Raw genomic sequence first — 20,405 nt, forward strand, 5'->3', positions numbered from 1 at the left:
ACAAGGTTTTTAATATATTTCTATTTTAAAATGTAATTTAAGTGTTGCCATCACAGGATAAATTACACTTATTTATAGAAATCAGTTCTAATAATATTTCACAGTTTTACTGTATTTTTAATAAAATATTATTTTATTTATTGATCGACTGATTGAATTTTGATCAAATAAATGCAGCCTTGGTGAGCAGATTTCTTCCAAAAACATTTAAAAATCTTTTGACCAAAATGTATTTATTTACACAGTGCTTAATCTTAAATTGATGTCTTTTATGATCCTGTCAAATCTGATCAGAAGCTGTAGATGAGCTGAAACTGCTATGTTTGTCTCTGGAGAAACATCTGAGAAACTGATCTGAAGATCTCATTTGTGATTTGTCTTTCCTCCGGTTTTCTTCTGTAATTAGCCGTTGTTCGTCTGATGGTCTTCTGGTTGTTTTTGTGTTTGATTTGAATGGGTTTAATCTTTATGCTAATGAGATGCTAATGCTATGAACGCTTGGATGGCGTTATTGGACATGTAATCATCATCAGTCGGTTTAATGAAGATTTTCTGCACATTTTGATTGTTTTGTGTGAAAGAGTATATGTTTGGCGAGTTCAGACACGACTGCAGACGGCAGGTGTTGATGACAACAGGAACTTTTACACTTGATAAACTCTGATCAACAGGTGACGTCCACCAGCTCTCGCTCTCACTAAATTCAGAAGAATGCTAATTAAACTAAGTCAAGGTTCATTTCATATCTGAGATGAGATTTATGCAGAGGAGCCTTTATAAATATCCTCATATAACAATAGAATCATTCAGCGTGATTATCTGGATTTCTAGTGTCACGTTGTCCTCCAAATTATCATATATAAATAATCAAAAAAAGTCATGTTGAATAATAAAGCCAGAGCATTTTATACTGATTTAAATACAAAATATATATTTTTTTATTTTAAACAAATTTAAAATATTTTTTATTATTAATATTATTTTTAAATGTAAATTCTCATTGATGCAAAAAAAAAAAATATATATATATATATACATACATATATACATATACTTTAATGGAATTATGGATAATGATAATTTGTAGATCACAATAGCATTTTATACTGATTTAAAAATAATTTAATGTATTTTTTAAATTGCTTTAAAATACTAAATTAACTTTAAATTTTAAATCCAAATTCTCATTATCATGCAAACAAAAATTTATGGAAAAAATAATTACTTGGAATGGTAAAATATTTATAGATCACAATAGCATTTAAAAATAATAATTCTAATGTAATATTATTATATATATATTTTTAAATACTGTAATATTAAATAAAAATAAAATACTGTAATGCATTAATAAATCATAATGAGAATTATAAAAAAATACCTCAAAAGCAAAATATTCAGACATATAAATAATTAATGGCACTGAGAATACAGGGTTAAATGTCTTTAATTTCCATTAAAATATCAAATAAAAATTTAACTGCCATTAAAATGTCACAATGGAGAACTTGTCTTAATGTACATAAAATAGACCTCATTTTTTAAAGCGCTATAGTCATCTGATTTAGGGCTGAAATAGAAGCTGGATGTGTTTTCATGAGATTCGTTTGTGTGTGTGTGTGTGTGTTTGTGTGAGAGAGAGAGAGAGACTGATGTATTGTTCGTCTCCCCACAGATTCTCAGAAACCAAAACGGGAAGGAAAGAAGAAGGAGCGAAACCCGACGGACTAGAGGAGAAACCTGCATCCTGAAGCTGCTCTCTTCTGCTCCTCAGGCTGAGACGCGGATGTGAGCCGGAGAGATGATGCCGGATCTTATTTACAGTAGAATATTTTTAGATCGTTTGTAGCTTTAATTTGCAGCTCATGGAATAATACATAAATGATAAAAGAAACAAAGCAATTACTAAAATGTTCTGCTGAATCTTCTAACGTTGCACCAGCAGTATCAGACTGCTCAGTTCACACAAAGAACGTTTTGCTAATGTTCCCATAAGGTTATGAAAACGCTATTGCTGAATTTTCTCTGAATGTTCCAAACATACAGTTTTTTAAAAATGTTTGTTAAAGGAATCATTACATTTGATAATTTTCCAAACATTATGGGAAAGTTACTTTTGAATGTTCTGAACATTCCGAAACAAGAAAACATTCCAAGAACGATGTAAAAATAACCAGAATATTCCGAATGAACATTCTATTAATGTTACTTGAAGAACTCTTATTCATAACTTTGCCAGATCATTCTGAGAACATCAGAGATGAATAAAATGCAAGATTTTAATTCATGAGTAGAGATTGAAATGAAATGTCCTCGTCAAACAAGATGTTGAATTAGAATTTGAATTGTAATTTATGAACAGAAAAGATCCTTAAATGTTCTTATATAAGTTGAATGGGGGAATTAAATGCCCTTCCACTAAAATGAAATTTTGCTAAATACATAAAATTTAAAAACGATCATAATATCATCTGATGTTTCTGAAATATCCTATACATAGAACATATTTATGGATAATACATCCTGAGAAATAAAGAAATGTATCAATTAAAAATTAGAATTCTGCATCCTGTTTGGAGCCATAATTCAAATTAAGTTAAAATTATTATTTTTTTATTCTCAATTCAGCCCTGCTGGAGAATGAAATAAAAACACATCTAAAGTTAAACTAATGCTTTTTAAATGAAATAAAGTCATGAATGTAACATAATTTCCAGTAAATAAAGATGTTAATTATTCCTTCCCATCAGAGTTTCGTGTTTCTCGTGTCATTTGTTCACTGAGAAAAGAGCAGAACTGGCGAGTAATTCATCATAACACCTTTATTTTCCAGAACTCTAATCCAAAAGTATATCGCACGATACAGCAAATCTTATCAATACACCTCATGTTTCATCAGCGATCACCAATCCAGAATAATGCTCATTGTCCTAATAAAGATCGATAACATTCATATTCATTAATAAACACTTGTATTTACACGTCATCTGTGCTACACATATAGACTATATAGTATAATACAAACGTTAAGCTGATAACCAACACACATCTACTGATGAAAGCCATGACTCACAGTGAACAGAAGCACAAGACGCACGGCAGAGATGAGAAGAAAGCATTCTGAGTATTTACAGCATCATCTGTACACACACCACAAACACAGCTCCAAATATCAGCGTTTTTGGTAGGTCTCTGTGCTTCAGGAGGGTTCAGCGTCCGCCTGTCTCCACACACACACACACACACACACACACACACACACACACTGTGTTCAGTCTATGTACACGCGTGTCAGACGGACGTCTTTGGCTGCTGCGTCGCCCTTCGCTGTTTTTTCAGAGTCTCTCACCACGAGTGCTACCTTTTTAAGATGTAGTGTTACATTGAGAGACTCTTGCTTTCTGTTCAAGTCCATTGTGCTCCGGCTAACTGCCTGAGACCAGAAACATACTCCACACAAATATTTTTGATTAAAAGTAAAGTACAATTGTGAAATGTTATTTCTATTTGAAATGCGTTTCACGTGTGACTATATGTGACCCTGGATCACAAAACCAGTCATAAGGGTCCGTTTTTTAAATTGGAGAAAAGCTTTCCATTGGTGCATGGTTTGTTATGATAGGACAATATTTGTCTGAGATACAACTATTTGAAAATCTGGAATCTGAGGGAGCAAAAAAATCTAAATATTGAGAAAATCTCCTTTAAAGTTGTTCAAATTAAGTTCTTAGCAATGCATATTACTAATCAAAAATTAAGTTTAGATGTATCTACGGTAGGACATTTCCAAAATATCTTCATGGAACATAATCTTTACTTAATATCCTAATGATTTTTGGCATAAAAGAGAAATCTATAATTTTGACCCATACAATGTATTTTTGGCTATTGCGTCCTTGATGAATAAAAGGATTAAAACAACAACAAAAAACATGACTGTATTGCATCACAGGAATAAATTCAATTTTAAAATATATAAAAACAGAAAATATGTACGACCTATTTTTGATCAAACATGCAGCCTTGATGAGCAGAAGAGACTTTTAACAAATCCTAATGATTCCCCAGCTAACAAAATTATGTTCTAGCAACATTTTGCTAACGTTTTCATTAGGTTATGAAAATGTAATTTCTGAATGTTCTCTGACCGCTCAAAACATCCAGTTTTTTAAAAATGTTTCTTCTTGGTTTCATGAATGTTAAAGGGGTCATATGATGCTTTTTTAAAGATCATTATTTTGTGTATTTGGTGTTACAGAATATGTTGACAGGCTTTAATGTTCAAAAAACACATTATTTTTCAAATACTGTACATTATTGTAGGTCCTCTATGCCCTGCCTCTCAAACTATAAAGTCCTTCCTTCCGACAAGCGCAGTCTGCTCTGATTGGCCAACTGGCACAGTGCATTGTGATTGGCCGAACACCACTAGCAGGAGTCGGAAATGTAACGCTTTAGCTTTCAAAAGAAATGTAAAGACAGTTAATAATGTCCTTAGTTTTACCATCAGTTCAAGCCTGAGAGGGAAACAGAGTGATGAAGCTCGTATGTGTTTGCAGTACACAAGCAGCAGTTGTGTGACCGTGTCTCCCTCACACACACACACACACGACGCGCAAAACTCCGCATTTGAGCAGTCAATAGCAAATACTTAAACTAATAACAAAACATACAGTCGCTGATTCAGAAGCGCCAGATTGTCATAGCAAAGTCAGAATTATCTCCTCTCCTAGGTTCACGAAACTGTCGTCCATAAAATGCGTTGCTGTTCTGTTGGAAGTAATCTTAATGATTCCTGCATCTACTTTCTGAAGGCCAAATAAAGTGCGCTTGCTTTCGCCTAGAAACACACAGCGTCTCCCTCATGGCTGCATCAACACTACAGCGGTTACTGAAACCATGCCTTCTTTACTTACGTGAACATTTGGGCAGCATTACGCAAATATTTCCACATTGTGATGTAGACATGTGGGGCGTGTTTGAATGAGACGTTTTAGGGGGCGTGGCAGAGTCTTAACTTTGATAAAGAATATCTCTTTGGTTTTGAGACTTTAGTCTTTGCAACTTCAGGGATCTTATCTATACACAAACAGCTTGTAACACTCCAAAGACAAAGGAAGACTTGAAATCGCATCACATGACCCCTTTAAGTTCCATTTGATCAGTTTGCAAACTGTTACTTTTTGAATGTTCTAAAACTAGTAACATTTAAAAATGTTAGATGCACATTCCAACTGAAACATTTCAGAAAAAGTTCCATGAGTGATGTAGGCCTATAAATAATGTTTTAAGGCAGATAACTTTGAATAAACGCTCTGTTCATGTTTCTGCAACATAACTTTTCCCAGAATGTTCTGAGAACATTCCCTGTTAGCTGGGTCCAAACTATTGACTGCTAGAGTAGCTATGCTTTAATATGCAAACTTGATTTTGTGTGTGTGTGTGTGTGTGTATTTGCTTTGTAAAATATGTCAGAATTGTCTTTTTTCGACCCCACAAATAGTTGAATGAGACTCATTGTTGGCAGAGGAGTGGCGTTTTTGTACTTGTGTGAAATGTTCGCGGTCACACAGTTCTTAGATCTCTTCCTTTCAAACTCGCCATTAATAAACCAAAAATAAAAAAATAAAAAAAACAACTTTAAAGTTTCCGAGTGTGCAGATGCTGCTTCAGTTGCTATGGCCACCAACAACTTCCATAAAGTCCTGGCTCTTCTTGTTGTCTGTCTGGAGTCTCAGTCGAATAATATCCATGTATGGCTTGATTCTTCTGCGTTGGATCCACCGGACTGAAATACTGTACGTCTTCTATATAGAATCATTTACATATGGATTAAAAAAAACGTTATAGAAAAGCATCTGTGAGTTGATAAAGTCTGCGCTTCAGTATGTGTTGTTCGTTTGTCTCAATAGGTTATCAGTCATCGTGTGTCTGCTGTGACCGCTAGATTTGAGTTTTTCACACACACACACACACACACATACACGGGCTGCATTCATAAACCAAATACACAATATAGTTACATACAATATTAGACGCACACAAGAGGCTCGAGGTGCTTCAGGGGCGCATTATAAAACACACACCATCCGTTGATCAGTGTGAGCGAGCATGCGCTTTACATTCCTGCGCTGACCTCTGGGTCACGAGCCTGCAGATCACACACACACACACAGACTTGTGCTTTTCTTTCATAAAACTAACAACAAGTAAAGTAAAAGTCGTGACGTATTGTCAAGTATGGTGACCCATACTCGAAATTGGTGCTCTGCGTTTAACCCATCCAAGTGCACACACACAGCAGTGAGTAGTGAACAAATGCACACACACACACACACACACACACACACACACCGTGAACACACACCCGGAGCAGTGGGCAGCCATGCTGCAGCGCCCGGGGAGCAGTTGGGGGTTCGGTGCCTTGCTCAAGGGCACCTCAACCAACAACAACATGCACACAAAAGTTAACAAAAGTTTGTAAAAATACAGATGTTTCTATAAATAAATAAACTGAGAACCCCCACATTGAACGCTAGAATAGAGATTATATTTCATAAAATTAAACAGATTAGAAAATACATTTAAGCCCTTTAGTATTAATTGTGCTGTCACAAGAATGATTATGATGATGATGGGTGGATGAAGATGGACCTGAACCTCTGAAAACCTCTGATTAAAAAAAAAACAAAAAAAGATATATTTTTTATATATAACCTACAAATAGCCATTTTCTCAGTATTGGTGAAGTTTTAGCATCCCGTATAGCTAGGTTGCTAGTGCACTACATGGCCTATAAAGCCAAATGTGTTGAGACACCTGACTCCTTTCTGAATAACAGCTTTTATTAGACATTTTAACCCAGATCTGATATACAGTTAGTTTATGGATAGCAAATATAAGCCTCTTTTTTTATGACAATCACTTGTTTATATGTGTGTTTAGTGGACTCTGTGTGCAAATGTATCACCATAATTCACCAATATCTCACAAATATTACTCTTATTATTTGAAAAAGGCAAGTTTTCTTTGATGGGTGTAGTTTAGGTTTGAATTAGTCTGGTCAGTATCTGATTAACTTTCATAAAAACTGCGCTCATCTATGGTGTGTCACTTATGTAGGCATATTAAAAATTAATATAATAAGATTTTATTTTACTCTCAAATGCATTTTTTGTACATATTCATTATAAAATAAAAGTCTAAGCAAACTAATTAAACATAATTAAACTCACTAATTCTTTTCTCATTCAAGAAGCTGTTTCACTCGGAGATACATATTTCACAGGTCATCATACAGTAAAATATGTACTTTGTATTTTGACAGTCTAAACAAAGTTGTATATTAATACAATTTCTGTAAAATTATATATATATATATACATATACACATATATATATATATATGCATACACATTACAGCAAAATGCATTTTTAATTTATACATTTGTACATATTGCATGTGTACATATATACACATGCAAAAAAAAATGCATTTTAGGGTAAATTATTAATTAAACATAAATAAATATATTTATATATAATTATATGGGTATTATTTGGAGAGGGAAAAAAAAAGGTTTCTTTCAACCTGTAAGACTATAAGTCTGCGGTATATCCATATCTACTGAGCTGAATAAATGTGTGTGTGTGTGTGTGTGTGTGTATGTGTGTGTGTGTGCACGCTAAACAAATCCCAGCAGGGCAGCGGCGATGTCACTGACCCCCGGGATGGCAGTGGCTTTTTCCAGTTGCTGTCTCTGTGTTTGTGTTCCCTGTGGAGCTTTTAGACTGGCTGTGCTTCTGTAAAGATCATCTTATCTGGCGTCACTCATTCTCAGTCGTATCCCTCGCTGGAGGACGAGGAGTGTGTGTCACCAGCGCCAGCCCATGTAAGGCTGGGGTCACAGGACGGGACGCTCTGAACGCTCACCAACACCTGCGCTATCTGTCCTGCTCACAACACACAGTACCAGCGCACATCTCTCACGACCTCTGACCTCCAGCACACACACACACACACACACACTACTCGTCAGGGTGTAAAGGGCCAGAATAACTGTACTTCACTATATACTTAGTGCATACTATATTGTTTTGGGAATTTGTACTTAAGTCAATTACATTTTCAAAGCAAAATCTTACTTTTTTACCATTTTGTTTAGACTTTCAAAATATAAAGTACATATTTTACAGGTCATCATGACTTAAATGTTTCCCAAGATATATTCTGGTCATTATGTGACTTTGTGTCGGCACAAAACAGAAGTTGCATTGACATATTCTGAGTCAAACAGCTTCTTGAATAAGGCAAATTGTAGGACGGGACTTGATTTTGTCCATCAAATCATTGATCATTGACTATTATAATTCTGGTTAATATTTTGAATTCGATTTTTTAATCTAATTCAATGTTTTGGTAGTTTTGTTGCATGTTTTTCTCATTTTTATTAATATTGTTCTTTTAAATATGTCTATAGTTTGCATTAATGTTTATTTATTAGTCTTAGTTCATTTAGTTGTAGTTATTTTAGTGCACCCAGTTAAACCAAATTGAAATGAGAAATGCTTAGGCAACTTGCTGCAATAAAATGTTTTTTTATTTCAGTTAATGTTTATTTTGTTTCAAGGAAAACTGTTTTTTTAATGGTTTTAGTTTTAGTTAATGATAATAACCCTGACACAATATTCCATAACAACAAAAAAAAAGATTTTATGGTGACTTTAAACCCATTTAAAATCCATTTCCTTGTAAAATGAGGAGACGTCTCATCACTCAGCACAAAGTGTCAAACAACTATAAAATGATCAAATGTGGCTGAATAATTTTAGTTGAGTAAATTGTTCACTTTAAGTACTATTTCTCTGTATTTTACACCCTGTCACTGCCAGAACAAAAACTACATAGCAAACACACACAATCACACACAGTGTGTCATCGTACAATAATCACAATCCGCAGAAGAACAACAAAACATCACTGTGCAAGATGCTGTTATATATGAAGCTGTATGTATGAAGTAATGGCAAGGAGAGGCTGTACTAAAAGTAAATGTGTGCATTATTTGGAAAGAGATTATTGTCATACTTTAAAAATGTTATGAGATACAGACATAATAGATGGGATGAGAATGAATGTGTCTATGTGTAAATCAGAATATTAAAGTTAATATATATTGTATCTCTGCAACCTCCTGCAATAGTAACCAGAGATTTCCAATATCCTGTAGATACAATTGTGGTTCGCGAAGGAAAAATGTCAGGTCTTCTAGAGCAGTTAGAATGAGATTTGGGTTACTTTACTATGATTTTACAACAGTAACAGGTATTTTGAGTGAAACGTCATTACCACGGTATTCATTAAGATCGCCGCTACAGTTTCTGATGCAAAAGCATTGCGATCGAGCTCATCTATCGCACACCAGCTCTATTCCCCCAGCATGCATCCCTGTCACATTTATGAGCTGCTGCTCTGTCATCGATTGACTGACATTTCCCATGATCCTCTGCTCTGAGAGGGGATTCTGTTAATCTGTTTTAATGAATCAAAAACAACTAATGTTGTCTTGTCATCTGGTAATGAGATGAGGAAGCTTATGTTATTTAGCCCTTTAAATTCACAAGGCAAGAACCTGTGAGTTATATTAAACCCCTTGCCGGGGTGATCAAACACACACACACACACACACACACACACAGCGCCTGCAGGCAGATCATGAACCCAGAGAGCAGATCAGATCATCGGGATGTTGCATGTCTACAGCACTTCTGCATGGACTTGCATGTGCCGGATGTCATTTACAATGAGGCAGAGAGCAAGCGTTTTGGCCTTTTAATAAGGATTTTTTTAGTTTCACAAGCCGGTTTTGAGTATCTGCTGAATTAGTGCTCACGTAGCTGGTATTTTCCTTTTTTCGCCCAAGCGTGAGTGAACTGTTTTGTGTAAATGCAAAGCAGAGGTGAGGTGGATGCTAATGGCTGCGTGCCTGTGAGAGCCTCTTCATCCCGCGCGTCTGTTCACTTTAAAAGGTTTAGATTTGCATCCCTGAAGACCCCGAGCACTCAAAACTCATCCACTTTAACATACGGGCACACCGGAGAGCCTCTTCAACCCTCTTATTGCTCTCGGAGAGCGCACACACACACACACACACACACACACACACACACACACACATGCGACAAACACACACAACCAAGCTACAAGTTACCTGTCGTACTGTCATCGAATAACATCGAAGTCAAGATGAGCCTGTTTACTTCCTGAATGCATGTTTCTGGTCTTATTTTACACGATTCAGTGGTGCACAGTAATAAAATGGTCTTTGCAATCTAAATAAAATCACAATATATGGATGAATTTCACTCTGATTACAAAAGTAAACAGGTTTCATGTTGACTTTAGCTACAAACTTACATACGCGCAGTCATCCAGCATGCAATCACACACACGGCACGGATACAGTACATGATTATATACACGTATATACAGGTGTGATTTTATACTGAAGCTCAAACGCGTTTGGTTTGGATCTTCAGTCAGCCCTGTTGTCCCCTTATTTGTGTATTGAATCGTACACACTCCAATCTGACCTATATGGTCTGATGAATCTGATCTATATGCTCGTATTGTTTTTTTTTTGTACTTTTAACATTTTTGTCTATATATCAAATATTTTAGCACTTCTTTTCCGTCTTTTGTGACATGCAACACCTCTATGCGTGTGTAAAGTGCTACAACAGATTATCTATCTATATATATAAAAAACAATAAATGCAATCATACATCTGCCCAGACTCACATTTTTACACTTATTTTAGGGGAAATCTGTGATTTAAACATGGTGAAATGTGTTAAAACAGAGTACTTGCAGATGACTGTTTCAAATTCGCCAAACTACAAGGACGGAGGATTCTTAAAACTTTGTTTATGATGGGTGTTGATGGATCTGAGTTATAGAGTTAACTTATATATAACTTATACTTATAACAGATAACTTATAGAGTTATCTGTTTTTGCAAACAAACTCTTCAATTGCTGAACTGGTTCTGCTGTATCTTTCCACACATACGAACACATCCACACATGTACCTTTGTCACCAGAACACACATGTAAAATATAACGCATGCACACACAGCTCATCGGGCTGAGCGTATGTTCTTGTACTGGCAGAGCAGCAAGTGTTTGAAGGTCTTTTTGAAGGTGATGTTGCAGAGGGCATAGCAAGCGGGGTTGATCGTGCTGTTGATGTAGCAGAGCCAGTATCCGATGGTCCACATGGTGTTGGGAATGCAGCTGGAGCAGAAGGTGTTGATGAGGACCATCACGTTGTATGGCGTCCAAGTAGCCACGAACGCCACCAAGATGGCCATGATGGTACGCGTCACCTTCTTTTCCCGAGAGGATGGTGCTTTTTTCTTCTTGGGCAGCTGCTTGGTCATCTTCACGATCTTCCTCGTCACGTGGTTCTGCCTCTCGGTGGCCGGGACGATCTCCACCGTCGCGTTCGAAGGCGCGTAGCAGTCGCCCTTTGGCGATTTGGTGATGATCTTGATGCAGGTCAGTTTGGAGCCTCCAGCTTTGGTGCGGTGCTTTGCAGGAGCCTGGTTGTCGTTGGCTTTGGATGGCACCACCTCGTCCTTTTGATTGGTTACAGCTCCGCTGCCAGAGGTGGAGTCATTGGAGCTTTCTTTCTCCTCTGCAGGAGCGCAGTTTCCTCGTGCTCCGTTTTCCGCCTCCACTTCTCCGCTCGCCGTGGATGGCGCTTTGCCGTTCTGGAGTTTGGCATCTTGTTGGTTGGCGGCGTCATCTGTTAGCTGGGTCTGTCCTCGGTCTGTTTCTTCAGCTGTTAGGTTGTTGTTGGTGGGTTTGTTGGCTGTGTTTTCGCGGATCTGATTGGACGAGGCTACATCAAGGTTGGCGCCTGACGGCTTGCGGTTGTCCTTCTTGACGCGGCTCTTGCTGGCGCGGGATATCTGCCAGTACAGCACCATCATGATGATGACGGGCAGGTAGAAAGCAGCAATGGCCGTGCCGAAAGTGACTGCAGCGTTGGAGAAGAACTGAATGTAGCACTCCTTCTCTGGCACCGTGCGCCCGCCAACGATAAACTGCCAGAATAGGATGGCCGGAGCCCAGAGGATGAAGGACAAAACCCATGCCGCTGCAATCATCATGCCTGCCATTTTGGTCGTCCTCTTCACTGGGTAACTGAGCGGCTTGGTGACGCAAAAGTAGCGATCGAAGCTGATGATCAGCAGGTTCATGACGGAGGCGTTGCTGACCACGTAGTCCAGCGCCAACCACAAGTCGCAAACGACCGGGCCTAGCGGCCAGTATCCAATCACAATGTAGACTGTGTACAAGTTCATTGAGCAAAGGCCAATGATGAGGTCAGCACAGGCCAGGCTGAATAGGAAGTAGTTGTTGACAGTCTGCAGGCTTCTGTTTACCTTGATGGAGAGCATGACCAAGATGTTCCCGATAACGGTCACCAAGCTTAGTGAGCCGGCCACCAGAACAATGAACACCACCTCCACTGTCTTATACGGGCTCTCGTCCACCGTCTCCTGGGTCTCATTGCCCTCAGAGGCGTTCCAGAAGGTGAAGTTTATTGTATCCATGGCGTCCACACTCTGCTACAGCTGGTCAGTTCACTATGGGCAGGATGTATGACTTCTGACACCTACGTGGGAGAGAGATGAGGTTTAGTATGTTGCAAATTATGAGTGATTTGAGTCTTGAAACTTTCAATGATCTGAAGATACCACAAACCCAAAAATACATACAATGCACTATTTGTAATTTACATATGCTTAATTTTATCTTACCAAAATGCTTTGGCAGTACCATGGTTAAGTGATTGAATCAAAACGCAATAGTACATTATTGCATGCTTAATAATATGATTAAAGATCCATAAAACCTACCATTTTTGAAATACATAAAACAAGTAGCCTTGTATGAGGACAAAATATTTTTTTTGTAGTTTATTAAGGATATATTTAGCTATCACACAAAATAACTTGAGATTCACTTGTGACTGCAGTTAAACATTTTATTAGGTTCAATCAAAGCTGACTTTCAAAGCTAACTTTTTAGCATCATTACTCCAGTCACATGATCCTTCAGATATCATTCTAATATTCTGATTTGCTACTCAAAAAAAATTATATATATATATAGCCTAATTATTATTATGTTGAAAAGAGCTAAGAAGAATTATTATTATTAATTTTTTTTTTTTTGATGAATAGAAAGTTCAGAAGAACGGCATCGTTTGTAACATGATAAATGTCTTTATCATCACTTGTGTGCTAAATAAAAGTTTCTTATTTTCTATATATAGGCTACTGTCTCCAAGCTTTTGAACCTGGTATTTTCATAGTGTATATTGTTTATGTGCTCTGAAGAAAAAAAAAAAAAAAAAAAACACATTTTGAAATTCTGGGTTATTTCTCTCAGCAGATCTTCTTCCAGAAACAGAAAGTAGCCGGGATGAACTTGTTTGTTTACGCGGAGGTGATGTGTTTACATTCGCTCGCGCCTCACGTGGATGTTTGAATGTGAAAGGCGCGAGCAGTGCGTGACCGCGTTAGATATAATGAGTTGAGATGGGAAAACTGGACATTGCGTTGGTTTCATAAAGAGAATATTTGTTTTGGACGTGACTTACTTCATTTAAAAGTAGACATTTCAAGCTTTCTATACATATATTTCTCATGTATTTGAGGCGAGTATTTGTTTTATTTACGTGTCTGTGAAGAGAGGTGACAGAGATATAGCCGGCAGAGAACGCACCCTGTTTCTCTATTGTTTAAAAGCACATTATTTTGTTGTTATTATGACTATACACAAATAAAAGTAGACACTTTGCCGTTTCAAATGATACCCTGCACCGGTGGGTTAAGGAACACCAAGTAATCACACAGCTTTCCCCTGTTATGATGAAAACTGGCTAGCAATTTCACCAAGCAAATACCAAGAAATAGGTTGCAGCAGTGTCTTTCGACTACACTTGCAAAATCCGCTATGCGACCGAAGACCCTTCCACACGGGACGCCGCGCGGCTGCAGCTGAAGCGTTGAGGCGGTGCTATCGTCGCGGTCTCGGGGCGGACGTTAGTTATAGTTATAAGCAACAAATCACATTTTTATCTCCTAAACTAAACAAATAAACAATGTAAGTTTTATGTTGGTGTTACTTGCTATTTATCATTTTATCGGAGTGTCTACTAGCGTTTTCATTAACAAACTCCGTACACTCACACTGGATTAAAAACAATTATTATATCTCTGAGATTTTGATGGATGACTCCGGGAATTCCAGTAGGATTTACAGTGATCTTCATCATGTTTTCAACACTCCGACAAGAGCTCAGTGAAATGTTACAATTGGTTGTTAATAATCAGTTCTCTGATTGGTTGAAACTGACGCGGCTGCCGCTAGCCACTCACAAAAAGATAAAATATTTTTATCATTGCCGCTTTCCGCATGTCTCTCATTGAAAATGAACTAGACACTCGCGACTGCCGCGTCCCGTGTGAAAGGGCCTTGAGCTCGAATAGCTTCAGCGTCAGCAACTTTTTATATTACAAAATCGCTGTCAATCAAAAGGAGTTGCAGTCTTTCGACAGACACGCAGAAATCCGGAGTCCAGCCCCGGGACATAATCGCAGCATTTATCCAATGACCGTCTAGTTTCGAAGCACTGAAAAAAACTGTTCAAAGCAGCCCCATTGAAGTCAATGGACGCTAGGCTTCAACATGGAAATACACTGTGACGCTACGGGAATATATGAGAAGGGAATTGAGTCAGCCGACCTGCTATATGTAGCTGATAGGTGTCTGAATACAGACACCAACCCATCCCTGCACTTCACATCCCCTGCACAGCCTGGAGTATAATATTTATTTCCATGATCTGCCATTTTCGCTGTTGTCCTCGCTTGTTTCTTCACAATACCTGCAGAACTTCTGATGGTTCGGCTGGCGGCTGGCCTAGAACATGGGTGGGTTTATGCAAATGTCAGGGGCGTAACTATTAGTGATCCCGACTGTAACGTAACAGTCGGTGTTATGTTCTGATTCGCCTATTTTTCAGTGGTCTTTTTTATTCACGAGATTTACTTAAGAAGGAGGAAACTATGGTGTTTGAGGCTCACTGTATGTCATTTCCATGTACATAACTTTTATTATTTAACTATGCCAAGGTAAAGACAGTTTTCCATTCTATGGCACCTTTAAAACAAATATCTATTAATGAGTTATGAAAACTTGTTTTAATCATAACCAATTTTGATCAATTTCTCAGAAAACAAGACTTCCTATTTTATGTAATTTTGCTTCTCATGTAAATGTGTCTTGATTTAAGAATCTTTAGACGATTGCACTGGAAAACATTTGGAAGAACATCTGCGTGATCAGACGGTACAGTAAAAGTATTTCTAGGTAAGTTGTAAATTTACTTTCATAAAACCTGCAGAAACCTTGCAAAAAATGTATTTTTCAGTTGTTGTGAAAATAATGTCAGAGGGCAAAAAATCGTAATGGTCCTAAAAATAGTACCCACTGACATTTGTGAATCATGGATGACTGCACACAACAGGTTGTATGAATTCAGAGCTGGTTATGTTACAGCTGTTTGATCCTTTAGACTGAAGATATAAGGAAAAACGACAATTTGGGACTGTCAGTTTAATCTCCCACTTCTGGCTCCGTTGTGCCTTCCCTCTTTGTATTAAAAATCAGGATTAGAGCAAAGGAACGGTTCCCGTATGAGCGCCTGGGGGCAAAATTAACCTAATGCTTGTCTGTCTGTCTCTCTCTCTCTCTCTCTCTGTGAATGTGAATAGATACGAGTCCGGTAATGGTGATTAGAGGAAAGAGGTTATCAGTCTTACGGAGCGACAGTTCACTCTGTTTTTCTCCATTAAAACGCTGCCTTATTTGCTGCTTTTCCCCTGAATAACCAGAGAGAATTCACTTATCTCCAGTGCCAGAAAGCCCTAATCATAGCGTTAGCCACGGCACTAAGCCAAACTAATCCCTATAAAAATGCTCATGTCCAGCAATCTGTGTTTTTAGAAGAGGCAAACGGCAACAATACAGACGGAGCCCGCTGTGTCTGTGGGGAGGAGTCAATAACCACAACACGACACATCAGTGCCCGCTACAGGCGATCTGCACTTCAGTGCATTCAGACAAGCACAGTTATGTGTACACAGTGGCTCCGTTCCAAAGCCTTGCTGTCTATATAGTCAGCTGCCTTTTAGGGCATCCTAATTAAAACAGCAGATTAGGGATGCTGTGCATACTGTGGGCAGCAACTGTGTGCATCACATAAATAACGTGACGCACGCAAGTCAACTGACTCTCAATCGACTCCAGTAGAGTCCTTTGTAAGCTTATTGATTAACAACAAAAACACAAGATGCTGTGCTTGGTTGGTGCAAATGATTTTGTTGTCATTAAAAAATTAATAAATATATTAACATTTAAATATGTTTTTATTAACGATGCACAATATTGGTTTTTTGCCGATATCCGATAAGCTGATATTTTTTGACTCATTTTGGCTGATACCGATACCGATATATTTCCTTTTGTTTGGAAACAACACCAAGTCTCTCCTGTGCAGAAATTATAAACAAAATATTTTTAATTTTGGTTAGTTAACTTATTTATTAGAATTAAATAAAAAAAATTTAACAGTACATTGGAGCTTTGAAAATAATTATAAATAAACTATATCAATCGCTGCATTTTTCCCCCCAGAAAGATGCAGTGTTAACCCTAACATTTTATTCTAAGATTTAACATTTGTAGAATGTTTTGTATGTTTTGGAAGGGAATTTTTGTATTTTTGTAGGCATTCTTCCTTCTGGTTTTTATCTACTTTTGAGCTCTCCTCTCTTCAGGCTGTGTTTTCAGGGCTTGTTTCGTTGGGCATTTGTGTGATATTCTGCTTTTGGAGTCATAAAAGCTTGGACCTGCTTGACTAATCAGGTGTAATGGAATGCATTTGAGACATTAAGCGTCCATATATTCGGTTCTTCAGAGGCCGGCTGTTTGTTTTATAATGACAAACTGCCCTCATTTCCAGTCAGAATTATTCTGCCTGAGACCGCATTCATATCCCACTGCTGCTTACTAATGGAGTTCTCTGATCTCTGGTCCAAATTTGAGCCGGCCGGAGCCTTATGTTGAATGACAGAATGGAGAAGTTTGGCATTATGAATAAGTTTTGTCAGCCTTTTGGACTTCAGTCGTTGTGGAATTGGCTCAGTAGAGCTGAAAATTGCCTTTGCCCTATGGGACGCACCGAGGACTGATCTCCAACTTTTGCCCCTTTTCTGTGCTTTGCTTACTGTTTTCCTCTCCTATTCGGAGAGAGGGTTGTGTCCGCAGTGCAGCCGCTGTGATAAATCTCAGTGTCTGACCACAGATGCATATATTTACATAAACAGTCAAAGCACAACGGCCATCTTGACCTGTATAATAGATCAGCTCCAATGTTTGTCTGGATTAATGCTCTCTGGACGGTAGCCACAAAAAAACAAACAAAAACAAAAAACACTCAGCTGATCATATTGATCATATAGTCCAATCATATAATTGTTTCAGGCCTTTTTGTTATGATTTTAATAACATTTAGCAAGCGTTCCGCCAGAGCATGTTCTTCTAATCTTAATCACAACAAATTTTTTTTACTTCGAAACAGTTTTCACTCAGAAATTGGTAGTAAATTTCACAAATAAATGCAAAGAAATGGCAAGTAACTACGTATGGATGCTTGTTTCCACCATGAAATATAAAATAATAAAAGGTAATTGAGACTTTTTATCTCACAATTCTTTTCTCTGAATTATGAGTTTACTTCACACAATTGTCTATATTATATATATATATTATTATTTTTTTGCTGCTTTGTACATTGGTTATTGGCTATTTCTTGTTATTTTGTTTTATTATCTGTGTCCTGTCCTGTTGCTGTCTTTCTGTTGCACTGTGGAGCTTCTGTCACTACAACAAATTCCTTGTATGTGTAAACATACTTGGCCAATAAAGCTCATTCTGAATTCTGATTCTGATTCTGATTCTACTTTTGTTTTTGCCATAAAAAAAAAAAAAATATATATATATATATATATATATATATATATATACACACACTCACTGGCCACTTTATTAGGTACGCCTTGCTAGTACCGGGTTGGACCCCCTTTTGCCTTCAGAACTGCCTTAATTCTTTGTGGCATAGATTCAACAAGGTGTTGGAAACATTCCTCAGAGATTTTGGTCCATATTGACATGATAGCATCACGCAGTTGCTGCTGATTTGTCGGCTGCACGTCCATGATGCGAATCTCCTGTTCCACCACATCCCAAAGGTGCTCTATTGGATTGAGATCTGGTGACTGTGGAGGCCATTTGAGTAAAGTGAACTCATTGTCATGTTCAAGAAACCAGTCTGAGATGATTTGAGCTTTGTGACATGGTGCATTATCCTGCTGGAAGTAGCCATCAGAAGATGGGTACACTGTCGTCATAAAGGGATGGACATGGTCAGCAACAATACTCAGGTAGGCTGTGGAGTTTAAACGATGCTCAATTGGTACTAAGGGGCCCAACTAAGTGTTCCACTTACGGGAATATATGAGAAGGGAAGTATGCTAGGCAGTTTCTTAATATCCAAGTCAAGAGAATTGAAAGTCTCTGATATTATAGTTTGTAGATATGACTTTCAAATGTGAGTTTATGGGATTATTTTCATCTGTTTTATCTGCAACATTAGTCCAGTCGTCCATTTACAGCAAACATGTTTATCTGCAGGATGAATGAAAATATAGTTTATAGTTTGCTTTTCTAAATCTGGTTTCGTCTCAGACTCAGCTCATTGCGGTCTCTAGCTGGACCCCCCTGTGGCTTCGGTCTGGATTATGTTGTTATGGTCAGTGTAATCGAACTGCATCCAGTAATTTACTGTGATGTTGACTGACACACACACGGCATCAGTGAGTACAGGACCAGTGTCTTGCCTCTGCTGTATTGACTGTGGCGGTCCTGCAGCAGTCTCTGATTAGATAGTGGCATGAGATTTGAGTCTAAATGGATGAATGGCTCCTCAATGCGATTTTAATGATGTAGTTCTTCTGGTGCAGAGATTGTCTTTCCTGTGCAGCTGACGGTGGTGTGGACAGAGAGAGGAGTGTTTTGGGGGTTTTTTGGTTGACATTTTAATAATCAAGAGACTTAAAGTGTGATTATTTGTCTTTCATAAAAAAATTCTCTCTTTTTTTTTTTTTTTTTAAATAGTAGAATATTTAAAATTCTTTTTTTATAAATTGTATATATGCGACCCTGTATCACAAAACCAGTCATAAGGGTAAATTTTGTGAAATTAAGATTTATACATCATCTGAAAGCTGAATAAATAATCTTTCATTGATGTATGGTTTGTTATGATAGGACAATATTTGTCTGAGATACAACTATTTGAAAATCTGGAATCTGAGGGAGCAAAAAAATCTAAATATTGAGAAAATCTCCTTTAAAGTTGTTCAAATGAAGTTCTTAGCAATGCATATTACTAATAAAAAATGAAGTTTTGATATATTTACAGTAGGAAATTTACAAAATATCTTCATGGAACATGATCTTTACTTAATATCCTAAGGATTTTTGGCATAAAAGAAAAATGGATAATTCTGACGCATACAATGTATTATTGGCTATTGCTACAAATATATCAGCGCTACTCATGACTACACACTGGATTTTAATGGTTTTGAAATATGCTTATTATGTTCACCATAGCTGCATTTATTTGATCAAAAATACAGTAAAAACTGTAATATTGTGAAATATTATTACAATTTAAAATAACTGTTTTCTATGTGAATTTATTGTAAAATGTAATTTATTTCTGAGATGAAAAGCTGAATTTTCAGATTCCACCAGTCTTTAGTGTCACACGATCCTTCAGAAATCATTCTAATATACTGATTTTCTGCTTAAGAAACATTTCTTATTATTATCGATGTTGAAAACAGCTGTATATAGGTATATGTATGTAAAATTATATGTATATATGCTGTCCAGGAACATGGGAGATATTATGGTCTCTTGTGATTTTTCTTTCCTCTAGGTGTGTGAGCGATGTTTCCACCCTGTTACAGATATCTGACACAGATGGACACGGTTATATTTGAGTGAACTCACAGCAGGTGTGTGTGTAGCAGGTGTGTAGGTCAGGCTTAAAGGTTAATGACAGACTGAGGAGAGGCTCTATGAACTCAAACCTATGAAAACAGACTAACAACAGATTCCGCACAAGCTTGTTGGAAACATTTGGTAAAATTAAGTGAACATGCAAGTGCTTATAGTCAGCAGTGAGTGTTT

At 37.3% G+C, this 20,405-nt stretch overlaps 2 protein-coding genes across 3 annotated transcripts in view; one reads left to right on the forward strand and one right to left on the reverse strand.

The window, feature by feature from the left end:
* The window catches only part of LOC306861398 (pleiotrophin-A-like), a 45,332-nt gene extending 42,582 nt beyond the window's left edge, over positions 1–2,750 (forward strand). For both annotated transcript variants that reach the window (XM_079403623.1, XM_079403624.1), the window contains exon 5: positions 1,676–2,750. In XM_079403623.1, coding sequence (XP_079259749.1) covers positions 1,676–1,731 — 56 coding nt within the window. In that variant the 3' untranslated portion in view covers positions 1,732–2,750. The remainder of the gene's footprint in view (positions 1–1,675) is intronic.
* Positions 2,751–8,466: 5,716 nt separating this feature from the next.
* Positions 8,467–20,405, reverse strand: part of LOC306861340 (muscarinic acetylcholine receptor M2-like) — an 80,563-nt gene continuing 68,624 nt past the window's right edge. Inside the window, exon 2 of the mRNA XM_079403551.1 lies at positions 8,467–12,687. Coding sequence (XP_079259677.1) covers positions 11,141–12,625 — 1,485 coding nt within the window. The 5' untranslated portion in view covers positions 12,626–12,687 and the 3' untranslated portion in view covers positions 8,467–11,140. The remainder of the gene's footprint in view (positions 12,688–20,405) is intronic.

The sequence above is a fragment of the Barbus barbus genome (assembly GCF_936440315.1).
Source record: "Barbus barbus genome assembly, chromosome: 42".
NCBI lineage: Eukaryota > Metazoa > Chordata > Actinopteri > Cypriniformes > Cyprinidae > Barbus > Barbus barbus.